Source organism: Bacillus rossius, chromosome 5 (assembly GCF_032445375.1).
Source record: "Bacillus rossius redtenbacheri isolate Brsri chromosome 5, Brsri_v3, whole genome shotgun sequence".
Classification (NCBI taxonomy): domain Eukaryota; kingdom Metazoa; phylum Arthropoda; class Insecta; order Phasmatodea; family Bacillidae; genus Bacillus; species Bacillus rossius.
Window position 1 is genome coordinate 2,328,105 of NC_086333.1, and position 20,279 is coordinate 2,348,383.

The 20,279-nt window shown below is 36.5% G+C and overlaps 1 protein-coding gene across 5 annotated transcripts in view; it reads right to left on the bottom strand.

Moving 5' to 3' along the window:
- The window catches only part of LOC134531551 (nuclear factor related to kappa-B-binding protein), a 239,079-nt gene that overhangs the window by 49,311 nt on the left and 169,489 nt on the right, over positions 1-20,279 (bottom strand). For 3 of the 5 annotated variants that reach the window (XM_063367243.1, XM_063367245.1, XM_063367246.1), the window contains exons 16-18: positions 9,867-10,004; positions 6,151-6,292; positions 5,977-6,072 (exon numbers count right to left, since the gene is read on the bottom strand). In XM_063367243.1, coding sequence (XP_063223313.1) covers positions 5,977-6,072; positions 6,151-6,292; positions 9,867-10,004 — 376 coding nt within the window. The remainder of the gene's footprint in view (positions 1-5,976; positions 6,073-6,150; positions 6,293-9,866; positions 10,005-20,279) is intronic. The other 2 variants (XM_063367247.1, XM_063367244.1) reach the window with 1 other exon arrangement.

The following is a 20,279-nucleotide window of genomic DNA, read 5'->3' on the forward strand; positions in this document are numbered from 1 at the left end:
TTCCCAAAAAAGGTAAGACTATGATATAAATAATTAGTAGAACAATAAACTCCTGATTATCCAGGTACGGGTTATCCAATTTGTGGGTCAACTGTGCCATGTTGCACTGTCATAAACCATTAAAACAAAAATTATTTTTAACTTTTTATTTCTGTGTGAGCACTATGTCAGTGACACTTGTGTAGCATTAAATACAATGCAATGGATTAATAATGTGACAAATCAAGAAACAATATTTTGCCCTTTCCTCAATAGCTATCCGTTTCCTTTATTGCATATTTATTTCCGACGATGCCCAAGTGTTCAGCAAACGTTAATACTCTGCCATCTTGCATGTCAACCGCAGCTCTGGAGAGAAAAGCCAGAAGCTTTCAGGGATAGTTTACCTTATGCCACTAGGATGTGCTAGTAGGAAAAACACTAGTGACAAATCATGGCAGAAACGCAACTATGTAGTAAACAATAGATTCAGGAATTATGTAAACATGTTAATCTTTCTAATAATAGAAAACATTCAGTTAATGCTTTTTAAATTCTTACTAGAACTGAAATACATTTTCTATATCAAAAACATAAATATTTTGTAACTCAGAAATGTTGGTAGTACCCATAGAGGAAAATTTTTTTTTATACTGTGCCGGAAATTTGGTATTTCGACACTTTTTTTAAAATTGTTATTATAATTTTAAATTATTTATGGAAATTTTATTTTTTAAATTATTTGGTTACCATTGGGTGATTTACACTTTTTTAGGCTGGTGTACTCTACGTAGTTAAACTTTGTGCCAGTAGACTGAAGCACCTTTCTCAGAGACCTATAGGATCTTTTGCAAATCTAAGACTTCGTTGGCAGCCCGTTTGACATTTCTCTCGCTTGTAGTCACGTCCCAAGGTTAGTAGAGAGAGGTTGTCTCGATCCCATAAGAACATTGTAGACAGCCCGACACTCCGCTCTGACGTCATCTGCAGCCCCGCCGTTCCCAGCCGTAATACTACACCTGCTGACTGACGGCGCTCTCTTATCAGCTCGGCTCGTTTCACATGTCTGATACGCAATACTTATAGTATTTCATTTATGCTTTGTTGATTACTGTTAATTATAATCGTTTTGATATGCTTTTCAAATGACAAAATGCTGTGACTGAAAACAAGGATGAATTATCATTTCAACATATTTTTAAGTGACAGTAAAACTTTTCAAAATATCAATGATGAATCCATGAATTTTTAAAAATTAATATAATTAACATGTAACTAGTAAACAAAATGGTTTATTTGTATTTATTTCTCAGCAAGATTATAATGTTTAAAATAATTGCATATCAATTTCTTAGTGTTTAATAAAAGTAGCCATAGCTCATTAAAACGTTTTGGGAATGTTTACAATATAAATAAACTGAGGTTAGATTTAAAAATAAATTTCTAACATGAATAGAGCAGTTTTTCGTGTAATAGTTTCATCCTGTTTTGCATCATACTGGAGCGTTTTCTTCACTTTTACTTCGTCAAATGAAAGAACAACAATGCGTTCGAAGTCTAGCAACGAAGAACGTGCTACATTCAAAATTTCAAACATGTTTACTAGGATACCTTTTCTCATGTCAAATGAATATGCCCATCGTTGAAGAGTTGAAAGTCCAAGTAATGGGAAGTTAAGTTTCTGTTTTAAAAATAAATAACATCGCTTACTGAAATAACGCAAAGTGAAAGCGAGAGCTATTTCCTCATTGGTCCAGTTTACTCTTTTTTTCAACGAAAGTAATGTCAATTTGATTTTTTGAAAAGAAAAAAAAAACACTTGAAAGAATATTCCGCATGCGGAACTCTAACGAAGAACGTTTTCTTGTTTGTTTTTAAGATTTAAGTTTTCTTTTTTGAGTTTTTTCATGACTTCCAAATTTAAAACTGACTTTCTTTCGGCAAGAAACAAATTTTCTTTAAGAATTTGGATTTACTTCCTAAGCATTTCAATCGAGTCATTGTTAGAACAAGACTTTGAATGCTTTAACTGACTACAAGAACAGGTTTATTCCTCACTTACATTTTCATTTGAATCTACGATTAATTTACATAACATTTTTTTTTTTGTTTTCCCTGCATTTAACTCTGTCTTCTCGGCGCACACGACTTTCAGGGGCGGAGACAGGGGAGGGGGGGTTAGGGGTTCAAACCCCCCCCCCCCATCCTTAGCACCAAATCTTTGATTAATTTCTTATTCATCACTCAAATTTCATATTAAAATTAATAAAATCTTTATCATTACAATATTTAAATTTAAGTGTCGAAATCTGCTACAATAGCACTATTTTACACCTTAAAATCCAAATTTTCCCGGGGGAGGACCCCCGGACCCCCCGCTTTAATACGAGGGGGGGGGGGGCCGCATGCTTCTTAACACCCCCCATACACAAATCCTGGCTACGCCACTGACGACTTTCCAATGTTTCTACATGTGTTGTAATTCCAAGTTTTAATGAAGGTACAGCATTTGGTTTAAGACGTCTTTTAGCGCATGCATTTAACAACTCAGCTTTCAAGTCGCGCTCGTAATCATCATCTGTAAAGTGATCTGAACATATATTATGTAAGTTGTTTTTGGATTCCACTCACCATCACGTCGGCATTTCTGAACCCACACTTTCAACAGATGATCATCACATGGGAATCGATGATATTTTATATGATTTGTTTCAGGTAAAGATTTTGTTTTTACAAACTATTTGTACACACAGCCACTGTACACCGCGTACCTGGCATTTTATGTTTAAATACAACTTGTTAACAGCGTTTAGCCTAACAAAACAAATTCACTTTAAATTCGTGTTCTTAACGTTTTGCCTGCTAGTTATAATTAACGAAGCACCCGTGCACTTATGATATAAGCAACACCAACATTTTATAACACACGCACTCTTAATTAAACTCCTCACAACAATAACTCTCCCTGCATTACGCTGTATATTGACACGTTATTACGAGCAGATGTGCTTGTAAACTAAGTAACTGATAGGAGCGGACGGGCTGGCAAGCCGAGCCGGGGCTGCAAGTGACGCGATGCGCAGAACGATGCGCAAGCGATCGAGGCAACCTCTCTCTAATAACCTTGGTCACGTCCCAGGCCTGTAACGTTACTTCACTTCATGACTAAAACCGCCTACAGCAGCTCTGGACGAGTTGTTACCATTTCGCAGAGACGAGCTTACCATAGCCTTTCCCGTCACGCATAAGTCTTAGGTTCTCCCCTCGAAAGTCACGTCATGGACGCTCGTTCCCAGCGTCGTTGCGTTTATGGCCACCCCCCTCCCCTCTCGGTTCTAAGAATTTAGCCCAGGACTATTGACCGGTCGTGAACCCCGCCAAGTGTTGGCCAGCGTCAAGGACATTTTGCCATAGAAAAAAATGTGTGCAAGTATGAACACACCAGACATAGTAACTTCTCTTGTGGCGAGCCTGTGGAGCTGACCCCCACTACCGTATATACTCGTGTATAGCGCGCCCTTTTTTCCCGTCAAGTGAAGGAAAAAATCAAGGATGCGCGCTATACACAAAAAAAAAAGTTAGAAGGGGGGGGGGGGGGGGGAGGCGGGGAGGAGGAGTGGTAGTCGTTAACTGCCGGGTGACGGCTGATGTTTCTGGCCAGCCCCCACACATACGCACAAGCAACAAGGCCTCTCTTTCACACACACACACACACACAGACTCACAAACTGATGTTTCGCACACACACACGCACGCGCACACACACACGCGCGCGCGCGCACACACACGCGCGCGCGCACACACACACGCGCGCGCGCGCACACACACACGCGCGCGCGCACACACACACGCGCGCGCGCGCACACACACACGCGTGCGCGCGCAAGCTCGCACATCATGGTCTCTTGTTTATTTTTAGATCTCCCCCCTCTACGGAAAGCCAGCGAAGCAGCTAGTAAAAAAAAGAGAGAGAGAGAGAGAATTTGTCACCCGCTTACTCGTCCAAACAGCTACCTGTGAGTCATCTAGTCCTCGGCGCCAGCTTAGCAACGTAGCGTGACGGGAGTGATGGTGTTTGGTCCTGTCAACTGTCAATGTTACTTGATGGTCATAGTCCTGTTCCTGCCTGCCTGCCTCCCGCCCTCGTACCAGTTGTGACCATACAGCGCTTCATTATCTTCCGTCTACGCAGCAGAGTTCAGCTTGCTCGTGTCGTTTCAGATGGTACAATATGCCACAAAAGTTTCGCTTTCAGGTGGAAGAGTATTTAATTTAAGTATTTTCCTGACACATCACCACACATCAATTTAAATAATCATTTGTTTCATAAGTAATTACTTAACAGGTACCACAAAATGTTAGTAAAATTTATTTATGGGGTGGGGTGGGGGGGGGGGGGGGGGGGCGGGGGGAATTTTCTTTGGAATTTGTTGCAAAAATTGTGGTGCGCACTATACACGAGGGCGCGCTATACACAAGTAAATACGGTATATCTCGTGGCAAACTTGCTAACCCCCCAGCTACCTTCCCCTGTAGGCCGCCAGAGTGCAACACCAGACTGCGCCATTAGCCCCTGGTTATAGTAGTCGTCTTGGGCGAGTCGATTCTTTTATTTCAGACACCCAGCAACAGGTAGCGCTAAAGTCGGCCAGTGCTACCAACTTCGAGACATCAAAGTCAAATTTTTTTATGATACCCACTTGGGGAATTTCGGAACCTTTCGGTTCGGACGTCCCAGTCCTCCCTCCACTTTTGATTGAACATTTACTTTTAATTACGAGACGCGGTTCTTCGCGAAACACTTCGCGTCGCGACTGCAGACGGATTGTGTGTTATTATCGACGAGACGCACTACTATACTACCATCCGGCCGCAACCGACGATGTAGGCGCTTAAATAAGAGATGCTATCCCTGTAATCTTCTTTAAGTAGTTTAGTCCGTCTGCATAGTACAAAGAATAGTAGTTATTTACTTTTAAATATATATATTTTTTGAAATAATGTAAACGTCCGCGCCAGCCGCGTATTCGCGGACTCCAGATCCGGACCGGCGACGCATCAGAATAGAATCCAACTTCCCTCTCTGGTGAGTTACGATCCGCGACATTCCCCAACAGCCCCTAACTTTTGCGGGCATTTTCTGCCCAGTTTATACTGTCTGTGTACAAGTTCTGATCAGTTTTGATTCGAACTGTTCGCAGACAGGGTCCGAGAGCCAGACGCCGAATTGGCATTTTCATCTCCCTTCCTCTACAACACACAGGCGCCCTGGCATCATGTTCCCGATGGATCTCCGGGAAGCGAAGCCCCGACCTCCGGTGCTTCTGTGTCTTTTAACCTTTTCTGAACTTTCTTAAACTACGCCGTCAGACCAAGTTCATCAGATAAATGCATTTCTGGACTTTAAGAATATATACTGGGATGGTTTAAACATATTTGTATTTTTTATTGGTTTATGTATTTTTTTTAATGAAACCTTTTTATAATTTAATTTAGGGCCGGCCCATATTTTTTTTTTTCTGAATATACCTGAGAGCTGTTTAAGTATGTAATTGATATTGTATGTTAATATTTTATTTATATCTGTTATAAAATTCCTAAGTATGAAGTAATTATATTCAGATCAATCACACCTTTTTTGTTCATTTCTCATATCCTAGTAAAACCATAAAGATCCCCAGCACAATACCCAATCCCTATTATGTAAACAATGTGGAAATGTGAATTTTAAATTTAAATTTAGGTTAATTAATCTCTGAATGTTATTCAACATTTATTTAAAAGTACTTCAAATGCATTTATATGGATATTAGTACTGTAAATTAATTATAATGGGAGTTTTATCTTGATTAAAATACTCTCTTATGTAAAAAAAAGTATTTGACCAGCTGTTTTTTGATTAGCGTTCTGTTTTAATGGAACAAATTAGGGTGTTACTTTGAGAGGCGAGTGTTAGACACTAGCCGAGATGAAGACGGTTATCTGTCGGGAGCTGACCTTGCTTCTGGTGAGTGAGCAGGCTCTCCACGGACAGCACCTTGGCCACGATGGCCTGCTGCTTGGAGCCGGGCACCGTCGCCTGCTGCGACGACACTGCAACACCACCTCGCTGCCTCACTGCCCACACCCTTGCGTCCTGCACCTCTCCCGAGGCGTTCAGGCGGGACTCACCCCGCGCGACGACCCTTGGCGTGGGCTGGCCCTGGCTCAGCACGGACATGCTGGTGACGAGCCTCTGCTGCTGCTGCTGCTGCTGCTGCTGCTGCTGCTGCTGCAGCTTCTGCTGCAGCTGCGCGATGGCTGCTGCCTGCTGCTGGCCACACACGCCCGCCCTCCTCATCCCCACGATGCTCTCCGTCTCAACTCTAACTTATTACCTATTACCTATTACTTCTCGTACTAACATACCACCAACACTAAAGGGTGGTTGAAAGTGACTGCACAAGAAGAAAACAAAGCTGTAAACCTAATTTGACTAAACATTAAGAAAGAAATGCATGAAAGGGAAGTTAAAGTGCGTGGAATTTGTACATTGCAAGAACCCTGCCCTTCTAGGAAAATATTTTTCTTTTAAACTTCTGTTTTGTATATGTAACTATTAATAAGTCAATGTTTTTTGAGTGGTGTATATGTTATGAAACAGTATAAGCAGACGTTATGGATATTAATATATGTTATTTGCACGTGCTGTGTGTTTTAAGAATGTCCCTGGTATTTAAACAGACATTTTAATCATTAGTATTTTTTATGTAATTATTCACAAATAAGTCGCTGTACTAGATTTTTCCCTGTTTTGGCCTACTTTTTCAGGTTTTGTTGAATAAGTTTGTAAAGTAATTTGTATTATGATTGCTGTTAATTTTCATTAACGTGTTGTGTAATAGTTATAGGACAAGGGACCGTGTCGGGGGTGATGTGTAGAAAGAGAGAGGCATAAGAGACATGTAAGTGCAAGTGAGAAAGAAACATTGATTCCCCAGTAAGAGAGAGACAAAGGCTGGGACTCCCCACTGGTCATGGGAACTGAGTGATAACTGCTGTCTCACGGTGTGGGAGAGAGAACGAGAATGGGAGTCCCTGGCTCTATGTGTAGAAGACTGTTTTCAATGTGTGTTCTGTATTCATATTGGCTTGTGATGTGTAGTGTGAATGAAGCGTGCGTGTGATTGGTCGGTGAGGTCATGTGACTTCTCCCTGCGTGGAGGAGACGGTGGCAGGACTTCACCAGTCGTCCGTCGATCGCTGCACCAGGAGAGGCGCGTTCCGTGGCTGCTCGCCATATATGAAGTAATTGCAGGAGAGACAATTTAACACTAGTGGTCAGAGCCATGCCGAGTTTTAAGTTAACCTAATTTTTTTATTTCATTCGGACATCTAATTAGAAATTGCGGCTACCGACGTCGGCGTTTTGGCTCCCTTAAAGGGGACTACAGTGAATTTGCTCAAGGGCAATCTGGTTCCCAACATCAAATATTGATGCAGAATGTTCATTTTACAGGTACTCACTGGTAGTTAGTGACAGAAGACAAAGTTCGAGACACTTTAACGTGAAACCCATAATACATTGCCAAGAAGCTGATCCATCACTTTACTCACAGGATAGGGTTCTTTAAGGAGCACTAACTCTGTATAGGGTACGTAGGAGAGTTAAATTTTTATTGCATCTTTAACTTATCGATGTGTGTGCGTTGGAGGTATAAATGACAAAAGTTCGAGACACTTTATAATTAAACCCACAATACATTGCCACGAAGCTAATGCATCACTTAACTTACAAGATCGGGTTCTTTAAGGAGCACTAGCCCTGTATAGGGTACGCAGGAAAGTTAAATTTTTTGCATCTCAAACTTAGCGATGCATGTGCTTAGGAGGTAAAAATGACAAAGTTCGAGACACTTTAACGTGAAACCCATAATACATTGCCACAAAGCTAATGCATCACTTTACTCACAGGATCGGGTGCTTTAAGGAGCACTAGACCTGTATAGGGTACGTAGGAGAGTTAAGTTGTTATTGCAACTCAAACTTGACGACGTGTGTGGATAGTTGAAGTGCTTAATTGTGTAATTTTGTAGTGTATGTGATTGTAATTAAGTCGTGAAATTTTTAGTAGTTAATTAAAGGTTTGAATTTATGAATTTGCAAATGAACTTAATTACCTATGAATATGCAAATGAACTTAACTGTAATTAGATCATGAGGTTTTAGTGTTTATTAATAGTTGTTTTAATAAATTTGCATGTCGTACAGAAAAGTAAGACAATTATGCCGTGGGTATTTTGAGCAAAAAAATAAAACCATTAAACACCAAAATCTTTATTTCTTTACACCGAAATATGTCTTAAAATAACACCATAAAATCTTGTCTCTACTGAACATGCAAGAAGAACTATTTACAGGCATTTTGTAAGATGCCTTAAAACTTATTTTAATAAGGGCACATTAATCCTTATGATTGTTTATGTAAAAACCCCACTATACAAATTTATTTTCATGCATACTACATTAAAGTTTAAAGGGGAGAAATATCAAAATGAAATCAATTTTCACATTCATGTAACCAAAGCTTTGTTTCATGGCCGTATGGTTCACATAGACAGTGACACAAAAAAATATATACGTTGTTTACAATGGAAATGAAGCTGCCGTGACCACAATCACACACAGTACTTAAATGTGTATAATAAATAAACTTCACTGTTCACTTTCAACTTTTATTGTTCCTTCTAAAATTTTTTGATGGTTTGCTATTAAATGCAGTGCTGTTGCAACGTAAATTCCAAAAAATGCCTTCGCATAAAGCGGGATGGTAATGCATTAATACTATAGGGAAAATGATGGTGCAAGTATAAAAAAATATGTTTATCATAAGGGAATTCGTACATTCCGGGTACATAAAAATTATATTTTACTGTACCTAAATTTATTTATAAGATTTCTGCAATTACGTGGACTCAACTGAACTAGATTAAAAAGTTAATAAATGTAGATTCTACTTGGCACGACTCAAAAGGTATTATTACTGAACTTATCTAGGCTGATCTAGGCTCGAATGGACCCCAAAATTTGCACCCAGCCATCTCTAATCAAAACCAATCACAACAGTTGTAAAACATGAGCCATTTGGTTGTAAAGTTCTTTAACTGCAATGTAACTGGATAAACACATTTAAGTCCTTGTGTTCCATAATATAATTTGAAAGAATTTATTCTATATTTATTTATTTATAGGTAATAATTGCTTAAAAATGTTTTGTAATAAAAATCCAAATACAGTAGAAGCCCTCATATCCAACCTTCCCACAACCGATTCCTCCGGATATCCGACCTAGTCTCCGTGGTTGGCGAGCCTGTTCAGACTTGAAAAAGTGACGCATCTACAATATGTCTTCGTGTCGCAAACTGTTCAGTTCAGCCGTGATTGTTGGTGCAGAATGTGCTCCTACTATAATCTTGTACTGTTCTGTGTTTTTTTTAAACGTAACGTAATGTATTGTGGGTAGAAAAAGTGGAGGGACACTTCTGCAAAATCAAGATTTGGCAAAACTGAAACAAAAATACATTACTGAATTCTTTAAATAAGGTATGTTTACATTGTATTTATCGTCTCATTTATAATTTAACAAAAGTAAATGTTTGAAATGTATACAGCAACATTTTTACAAATAAAGTTGTATTACTGTACACACTGTATAGCTGGGAAAGGCGTTTTTTTTTTGCTCCTACGGATATCCGACCTTTTGGCCGTTCCGACCATGGCCCGGTCCCGTCATGGTCGGATATGTGAGGTTCTACTGTAGTTAACAAACAGTTCGAATAACTAAAGGTAGGGACTGACTGTAGGCTGTGATGCAGTTAGCACTATGATAGGGAGTATGAAACCCCCACCTTGGCCTGCTGCAAGTGGTCGCCAGCCGGCGCCTGGGCCTGCTTGATGAAGATGGTCTGGGACGAGTCTCCGCCCTTCACGAGCTTCATGCCGGACAGCACGGGCACGCCGGGCTGGGGGCTCCTGGGGCTCACCAGCTGCAACCACACACGCTCCCATCTGCTGTTGCTTTAGGTCGTGCTGGTGTTCCAACGGAGCACATCGCCTGTAGTCGTCAACCACATTCAATAAAAAGAATTAAAACAATGTGGACTAGCGTATTTTTTCCCAGTCTCAATAAATTTTTTTTTTGACAGAATAATCCACCCCAATTCCTGGGTCTGTGGTTCAGTTGTGACTGGCACAAAATTAAGAAATTTTCCAAATGAAATATACATTCTTTTAATAGCATACATCTTAAAAAAACAAGTGACCACCTACCACTGTCACCAAAACAAGCATAAATAGCATGCAATACACAGTGCAACTGTTTCTTTTAATGAGTTCCAAGTAGATTTAACAATGATTTGGAAAATTAATGGAATTTTCATTAAAATGTTAATTTTTATGAATTGGACCATAGATGTATACCATGCCAGAGATGTCAAGAAGCAGTAATAACTAGGTCTGTGCAAATATTAGAAATTTTGAATACAAATAGTTTGTTACATGCATTTGTTATGACTTTGAACATTAACATTTCAAAATAACGAAAATTTGATTCGTTACGAATATTTGACGTAGCATACCTCAATCTGTTGAGGTTAAGTCATTTGTGTGATATCTAGCTTAAATGTTTAAACGGGACAACATAATCAAAAATACAACAAAACTCTTGTGTTACGCTACAAGTAGCAAAAGTTATTTCACTACTGTCTCACAAAACAGTAGCGGCAAAATCGTGTGAATGATTCAAAACACGGACTACTTGTGACATTTCAAAACTGAAAACAACCAGTAGCGGGAAAAATGAATAAACACCAACAACCATAATTTCCAACAAAACAACATGCACACTCCTTTCAAATGGTCATTAAAAGAAGCGAATGTGATAGTTGCAACAGCGTATAAATCGATAGACAAAACCAATCTACTACCATGGAACACAGTACCAGCCTAATTGACGTGAATTATACTTATATTATAAAGAGGTACAGTTTGCAAGTTTAGATGCAGGGGACAATCTCTGAAACTACTAATCCTCAACAGAGAATTATTTCACTAATAGTAAGCCACATTATCCTTTAGTGTTATAGGCTATTTTTTTATTCTGATAAAGATGTGTTTTCAGTAAAACATTTTGAAATAAAGAAATAAAATGTATTGCAAAAATATTGAAGTTTATTATCTTTACAAAGAAGTCCACGATTCCATGTTTAGAATTCCAGCCATAGAAACTGTTTTTATGACAAAAATTAAGAAGAGGTTTTCTCTATGAATAGTTTAATCAGTATAGAGTGTTTGGGCGAGTACATCTATGACACAGACATTGTGTTCTATCCCCGAGCAGAAAGGATCTCTCTTCTGTTGAGTGGGTATGTTGGAGTGTGAAAGGCAATTACCTAACTACTGCTCTCAGAAATATTATAGTCATTTTCTTTTCCCATAACATACATAACACCCATACATAACACCAAGTCATTCTTTTCTTCGGTATGAATAAGCTTGACAATCCTCGTAGTAAAGATTACTTGTACAGGGTGGGTCCCTGCACCTCGTATGGACTCTACACGCTCTCTGATGTGCCTGAACCAAAGAAGCCTTTATCACTCGCGAGTCTCTATATATGTGTGTCTGCTATGTCTCGGGCTGATTGCTCCTTATAGCTTGACACAGAACCTTCCCTGGTTGCACAAAAGCTTCCATAACATTTTATTTTCCTACTACGTCGCTGCGGGTCCTTGTTCTGAAATCACTCTTGTTATCTGCCTCTACTAACAAACTGTTTATTTACAATTTACAGCATAGACCCATAGCTGATCTGAATCATAGAGCTCACATTTTCAGTGTTACAAAATTTTTTTAAAAAATTATTAATTATTAAATTTTAAAACTCATTTAGGATAGGTCCTAACTTTTATCTTATTGAAGTTTTGTGTAAAGTTATGTGGAAATTTGTGTGTCAAGTTTTGTGTAATGTAATAGTTACTGTAACTGTTAACAAAGAAAACATGCCTAAAAGAAAATCGCAACTCTCACGAATGACATCTCAGAAAAGAGCAACAAGGTTAAAGGAACGGAAGATTCTTCTTCTGAAACTACGCAGTGTCTCGCAAGTCACACAGTGACAATATGGGATTAATGTGCCGTGAGTCACAGAGCCCATGCTGAAGCTGTTACAGAAAGTTAAAGGTCATCATAAACTTTGATTCAGTCACGGATGGTATTACTTTTGTATTTGCTGGTGATTTTTGACACACTTCCTGCCGTTACAAAATGCTTAAAATTATCTCACCTACGGAGTTCCAATCAAAGACTGAATTTGCAAACCAACATGAGAGCCCGTCTTAGCAGAAATGTCAATGATTTCCCACAACTACTCAATATCGGAGGAGCATTTTATTCTTCATAATTGAATAACGGTGTTGAAATCTTACTAAATGAGACACTAGGACCAATAGTTCACAGCCTGCAGTATCTTATGGATGCTGTAGATCTTGACCTTTACAAATTACTCGATAGAGACTTTCATTGGCTGTCTTCAAAATCAATAGTGTTGCCTAGGAACAACACTGTCAATGAAGACAACAATCTAATCCTGGCCAAATCAAAAACTACAAGTCGGTTGACACAGTTTGAAATGTTGAGGTTGTAGTCCCTATTTCCCTATCTAAAATAATTTTTATATTATTTCAATCCATTTGGCCTGCCACCTTACAAACTATCATTATCGGTATTTAAATCCACCTAATATTTGTAATGGCCCAAGGCTACTAATAAGAGACTTAAAAGACAACTTAGTTGTGACAATCATTCTCACCAGCCAAGTTAATTGTAAGCATTTAAGTTTTTAAAGTACTACATTCACATCAATAGTTTTCCTCGAATCCTGAATATTTTCCTTCGAATTTCGAATCTTTCGAATACTAAAGATTCAGTGGGATTCTAGGATTTGACCGGCCCATCCCTAATCAGAAGGCACCAAAATGATTTATGTAATAGAATTTATCACTGAAGAGCAAATTTTGGGGCACTTTTTTTCTTTGTTAATTAAAAAATTTCGCTTAACTTTCGTTAAGAATAGATTAACCTGATAGAAAAATTCATTTTCGTTTCACTTTCGCGAAACTTAATAAATTTTCTTTTACTTTCATTTCGTGTGATGAAGTCACTTTCGCACATCCCTAGAAATAATGTTGTAATAAAATGTAATGTGCGATGTTCACGTAGATGCCCGTAAACGAAACAGGTTAGATATTATAATCATATTTGGTACTTTAGTATTTCCAAAATAATTTTTTTTAAGGCGCCCAACTATACTAATAAATCTCTATCTACTAAAACAATTCAGTAATTGTAGTTAGATGATTTTAAATCAAAAATATTCTATGAATAGGGGTGTGAAATTATGGTTTTATAATTTAACCACTTTCGTTTTCAAAATCAACAATTTCGGTGTTTTGTGTTTTTATAGGAATTTGCAGCAGAAAATAAGGATAAAAATATATGTATTTTTTAATTTGTAACCATGTACACTGTAATGCTATCGGAAACACTTTAAACTGTTTTAAATGGACTATTAACCTTATGACTAGTCAATAAATTTACATAGTTTCACTACTATACACATTTAATCTCTGTTAAAAACAATTTCTCAAGTGGTATATTTGCAGAGATAAACACCTGTGTAGTTTTCATGATGAACTTTTCTGTCTTCTCTCATTTTTTTGGCAACAGTAGTCACTTCTTCCATCGTGGCTAAACGTTTGCTGCTGACACCAGCTGCACTTCCTAACCTAACTTTAACGTGGTGTTTACCGTTGACATGTTTTACAACAGTGTCGTGCCTTTCGTGGTCAACTCTACAATTGCACCACTTGCAAAATTAAATCTTGTTAGAAGCATATAAACCCTCACATTTAAATTCTTTTGCTCGGGACTTGGCAGGCTTTAATTTCGGCATTGTTTTGAAGCAGCAACGTAACGTGTGTACGTGACAAAGGACTGCCAGTATTTAGGCGTAGTCAATGTTACCAAGCCAAAATTGTAATAAAAATACCAGTATCTATAAGTGCTGGTAAAATAAAATTACAATGAAATTGTGTTACGTTTTGAAGAAACTAAACGTATATTCACTCGCGCGAAATTAGTTGGAAATGGACTTAATATTTAACTTTCTGAAATTAGTTTTAAGTCGCGTTCATGGAGTTATGTGTTCTCGTATGTTGGCGATTCTGCTAAAACAAAGCGAACGTTAGAACGGAATAATATTTATGTTGTTACCTCAGTGAACGTGATATTTAACCATTTATCAATGTTAAAAATGCTAAGAAATTAGTGCATTTATAAAAATAAAAGAATGTATATATGTATAGTATTTTACAACGTCAAAACATGTTCACCGATATAGCTGATTTACGATATAATTTGTTTTTCAGATTTAGTATGTAGTTTAAAAAACGGATTTTCGTTTTATGTAGTTTTTAAGTCCAATTATCGCGTTTTTTCGCGTAAAAATGGTTACACCATTTTTTCACACCACTATCTATGAATAAATTTGTCACGACAAGTGAAGCATATTAATAATAATTTACATCACTGAAAAGTTAACAAATATATCTATAGAAATTGTCGACAACTTGAGACGGTTTTCAATTCATAACTAGAGTCACGATTATATGGTAATGCGCGATAAAACGAAATAACACCGAAAACCGCTTGAAAACACGAAATAAAACGAAATTGTGCGAATTCCGCGATATGTCACGAAATATCGTCTATCCTGATCATTTACGTTTTTTTTCTTCTTCCATTCTGTAAGGACAATTCACTATCTTCAGCACAATCAAATATTTCTGACAGTAACTAGCAGCCATATATATTATATGCGACGGTGATTTATTATAGATTTTAAAATGAAGTCTCGGAATTAACGTAATATTTTCTTTAAACGGTAATCTTGTGTACCATAATAATTTAAGATGTTGATAACTATGATACAATGGCCGCCGTTCACTTTCTGTAAATAAAAAAATAACAAACGTCCAAAATATGATTATCTAAGATTACGTTTTTAATCATTAAAATATTACACACTAAAGCGCATTGCTTTTACTGTTTATTTAAAATAAAGTATGTAGGGTACGAAAATAAAATTAACTCTGCTTAACGTAATGATTGTAAATAATAAATAGTACATGTTTATGTTGGTATTAATTTTCACGTGCGTATGTTGGTATTCGGTATGCGTTTGTATTCGCATATATTCTCCATTGTTTTGATCTTTCCAGCACGGCAAGTTTTTGCGTATTAAAAGGTTAAATTCTTCCTATGTGATTAAAAATTTTTGATAATGCCTTAAACGAAGGTTTTTTGCCAGTGACCGATCGAAAGAATTTTCCAGCGAAGGATTTTATTTAAGTGATAAAATTTTAATGTGCAAATTCTGTAACTGCAGGCTAGACTACGAGAGACGCGATACGCTTGTGAAACATGTCGCGAGTGAGAAACATGAGCGTATGAGGTTAAGCGTTAAACGACATCCTTGTCTAAGAGTCTTTAATGCCATTAATTTGCTGTTCAACCCAAGAAATGTGAGTAGGGTTAGCATAGAAGATGCAAACCTACAGAAGTCTCTGCATAACTTGCCTTCTGTTTCCCATCGATACATTTATACATGGCTATGTTGCTTTCAAAAAAATAAATGAGGATGAACTTTCATTGCCAGAAACAAGCCAAATTGATGTTGCAAAGGTACTTTGCTCCCTTAAAGGGGACTACAGTGAATTTGCTCAAGAGAGTTTAAGGGCAATCTGGTTCCCAACATCAAATGTTGATGCAGAACGTTCATTTTCCAGGTACTCACTGGTAGTTAGTGCCAGAAGACAACGTCTCCAGAAAATGCGGAAAATTTAACTATGATAGCATTTCAATAAAACAGTCATAATAGTTACTTTGGAAGTGCTTAATTGTGTAATTTTGTAGTGTATGTGATTGTAATTAAGTCGTGAAATTTTTAGTAGTTATTTAAAAGTTTGAATTTATGAATTTGCAAATTAACTTAATTATCTATGAATTTGCAAATGAACTTAATTGTAATTAGATCAAGAGGTTTTAGTGTTTATTAATATTTGTTTTAATAAATTTGCATGTCGTACAGAAAAGCAAGAAAATTTTGCCGTGGGTATTTTGAGCAAAAAAATAAAACCGTATAACACCGAAATCTTTATTTCTTTACACCGAAATTTGTCTTAAAATAACACCACAAAATCTTGACTCTATTCATAACAAACGTAAATAATGGTTCTGGATACCAGAAAAAATTAGCAGAAAACATGTTTTGTAATATACTGCTGAACTAAAATACAGTTGATCTGACTGCCATTAACAACGAAAACCCATGATTAACTTTGATTTAATAATGTAAGTATAAGCACATTTAATCACAATACGCAAATACAGCATTTTCGTGAAATGTATTTGATCTTAGATATAAGGCAAATAAAACTGAAGTGAAATGCTGATTAGATAAGGTTTGCTACATAATTTTTTTTTTCTTCCTCATATATTTATTATAGCTGACTTAACCTAACCAAATTTTACTTCAGTATTAATTGTTTAATTTCCCAGAAGCTACTACTACTACTACACACACTCACACACACATATACATTTTTCTTTTCATTTTCTCACGTTTTTGTTGTCTGAAGTGAATATTTTTTTATTGGAATTCCATTTTCATTTGTACTATTCAAAATCAAGATTTGTATTAGAGAATACATTGCTATTCACATCTTAGTTAATTCGCACAGCCAAGTGACAACACTATCACATTCCAGTTGGCCCGACCAAGCAACCCAGAATAACAATGCTTACTTGAGACACTTGAAAGGTTTATGCCGTTCATATGCAATCACTTCGAATATTATTTTGCAGGTTAGTTTTTTACGAAAGTTTTGAATGTCTCAATAATGAAATAAGAGTAGATTTTCTTCTAAAATTTTAAAATAAAAGAATTTTTGAAAAGTCATTTGTTTTTTTTATTATTTAAAAAAATAGAAGTCCCTTAGTTTAGTTTTTATATAGTGATGGGTCGATTCCGATTCCGGAATCGGTCGGTCCCACCGATTCCAGTATAATCGTGGGATTCAGAATACAATGGTTTTGGAATCGACCATGACCGATTCCTGCATTGTTTTTAAGTTTACAAAATACATCTCCTACGCAACGTAAGAAAATACTAAAATGAATGCAAATATAATTTTTAAACTACATAATACAATCTTTTTTACGGAACTGATTTACGAATTACGGTAATTAACGTATTTATTTACTTGCACTGCCATTTTCCCTATAGTACAAATGCAGTATCTACTTTCCCGCTTTAAAAACGAAAGCATTTTTCGAAAATTACGTTGCAGCAGCACTGCATTTAATAGTAAATCTTCAAAAATAACTAGACAAAACCATAAATGTTTAAAGAAAATTATGTAAATGGCAAGTAAAATAACGTAAACGTTAACTATTTGATCATGGCAGCTACATTTGCCATTGTAAACAACCTAATTTTTTGTTTGTGCTACCGGCCATGGTAAACCATACGGCCATGAACCAAATCTTTGGTGACGTGAACGTGAAAATTAAGATGTTTCACATCTCTGCACTTTAAACTTTAAAGAATTAAATGAAATAATTTTTGAACAAGATTTTACCCAAATTTACAGTGGATTACTGCGACCATATTAAAATAAGTTTAAAAGCAACATAACCAAATTGCTGTTAATCGGCGTTCTTGTGTTCAGCGATGCTCTTTTTACATTAGATATATTTTGGAAAGGCAGTTGGCTAATCTGAATTTCCAAACATTGCTGCTGAAACGTTCGTAAATTTTTATTACCAAACATAAACAATCTTTTGAAAGTAGTTGTGTTTAATAGAATTGTTTCCGATAAACATTTTTGAAATGAATTAAATGTTAACACGTGATTTTTTGAAGAGTTTAATTATTTTGTGTAAGAAAATCTCACCATAAAATGTGGACATTTTGAGATGCTAAACATGCACAGAATGTTCTTAGTCAAGAACCGAAAATTTATTTTCTCTTTACGGTTGTGAAGAACTGCAAGACTGGATGGATTTATTCTTTTCACCAAGTGAGATAATTAAGTTCTAGATAATATATTAAAACTTAAGCATCTCTGACATTTTATTTTAGTGTGGTGCATATTTGTTTCTTGTCATTTCCATCATAATGAGATAATAAAGTTTTATTTTTAACTTTCCCCCTTTTTATTTTTTTTCGCCCAGGTCCCTTGAAATATGTATCAACGAGGTTATATTGTTATTTTATTTGGATCATTATTTACTTGCGCTTGAAAATAAAATTCTTAACCTAAACGTACAAACCTTTTTTTTTACAATTAATTAATTGAGTTGATAATGTAAGGTATCAAAAGTTGGTTAAGTTATAACATTATTTACAAAATACGTCATAAGACATCTTTGATTATTGGCAGTGTTTGAACACATGTTTCGTCTAACTATATGCAAGGTTAAAAGGCCAAATTGTGCTAGAAATTCAAGGTAGCATAACTTGATGGTAATGAACATACTTTTTAACATTATATAAGCTGTATATAATGTTAATTTCTGCACAGAAAATGTAACACAATTATATCAATTATATATATATATATATATATATATATATATATATATATATATAATATATAATTATGCAATTATATTTTTAAATCATAAACAACCATTTTTTTCTGAGTATATTACTCTGTTGAACATTGTCAGCTAAAAATTAAGGAATCGGAATCGGATTCGAAGAATCGACCCTTTAATTTAAGAATCAAAAATGGAATCGGAATCGGTATATTTTAGGAATCGGCCCAACACTAGTTTTTAAACTAAGCTACGCGATTCCGAGACCATGTTTCAGGGGGGGAGGGATGACAATGGTCACCCAGGGCTGATGACGGTCACCCTGGGCTGATGACGGTCACCCTCGGCTGATTTTCTAATTTAACAATCCAAAAATAATAATAATATGTTAAAATTAAAAACTCAGCCTGACCCAGACCAGCACGCATGAATTTATCCCATTGCACCATTAAAATAAAATTTGGCGAGCTGCCGTCGATGTGACTGGACATGGCGACAATCGAGCGACAACTAGTTGTACAACGAATTTTCCTTTTGCTTACAAAGGTAAAAACAAAGGGAGGCAACCCCTAGGGTCAACTGGCCAATCACAATACAGAACAGGACATATGACCACACAAATATTTGTTCTTTGAAATTCTGGAAGATCACATCATACCACTGCATGGTTCATCCTGATTGGCTGGTGAGACCCCTGTGGTCCATTGCCGCGCAGTCATGCGTCTATGTGGTGGGCATTTCCCAGCAACGCAATTCTTACAAGCAATAACAACTTGTCGGCGCCAGGGTGTCACACCATTGTCTTTCTTTCTTTCTTTCTTTCTTTCTTTCTTTATGCTTCTAGAATGTTACGGCCTTACAAACCATAAGATGCTTTAAAATTGTAAAAACATAATTTAAAAAAATATATACAATTTTATGTACAATCTAAACAAAACAAATAATTATGAAGATTTTCTAACATAAACAAAGTACCTAAATGCCTATCATAATAGATGAAGCATGGTTACCAAATAATTATGAAATCATTGAAATCTTAAGAAAACTTAAGCAACATAACCCATTCTTAGTAAAAAAAAGGTTATTTTTAGCAGGTGGGCAGGAGTTATACTATGCTACAACCAATGCTGGCATTAAGAACAAAGAGGAGAGTGGGGGAGCATTCCCTGAGAGAACAAAACAGAAAGGAAGTGCCTCCCACATGAAAAACTCTCTCCCTACTCTGCACACACCAACATGTTATGTCTCACATGTCACTAACTATATTTAGGAGGCAGTCAAAAGTGGCAGAAATAGCACAGTTTAGAGGCAGAACCTGTAGGTTTTCCACTAAGCTCTTCCTGTAGTTGAATAAGTGTCTGAACGGCTTGTTACAGTGGAAAAAGTACAAAAAAGTACAAAAATCAGCACAACAGGGCATGTAGAGACATGCAAATAAAATTTAAAAGGTTAGAAATATGAAAATAAATTCAGTAAATTTAAAATAATTTGAAAATACCTTAAAACTAAGATTTTTTTATTTGTGATGCAATGTCTTACAATATACGTGTGACAAGAAAGTTGAAAACTTAACCCTTGCAATATACAGTAGAACCTCGATG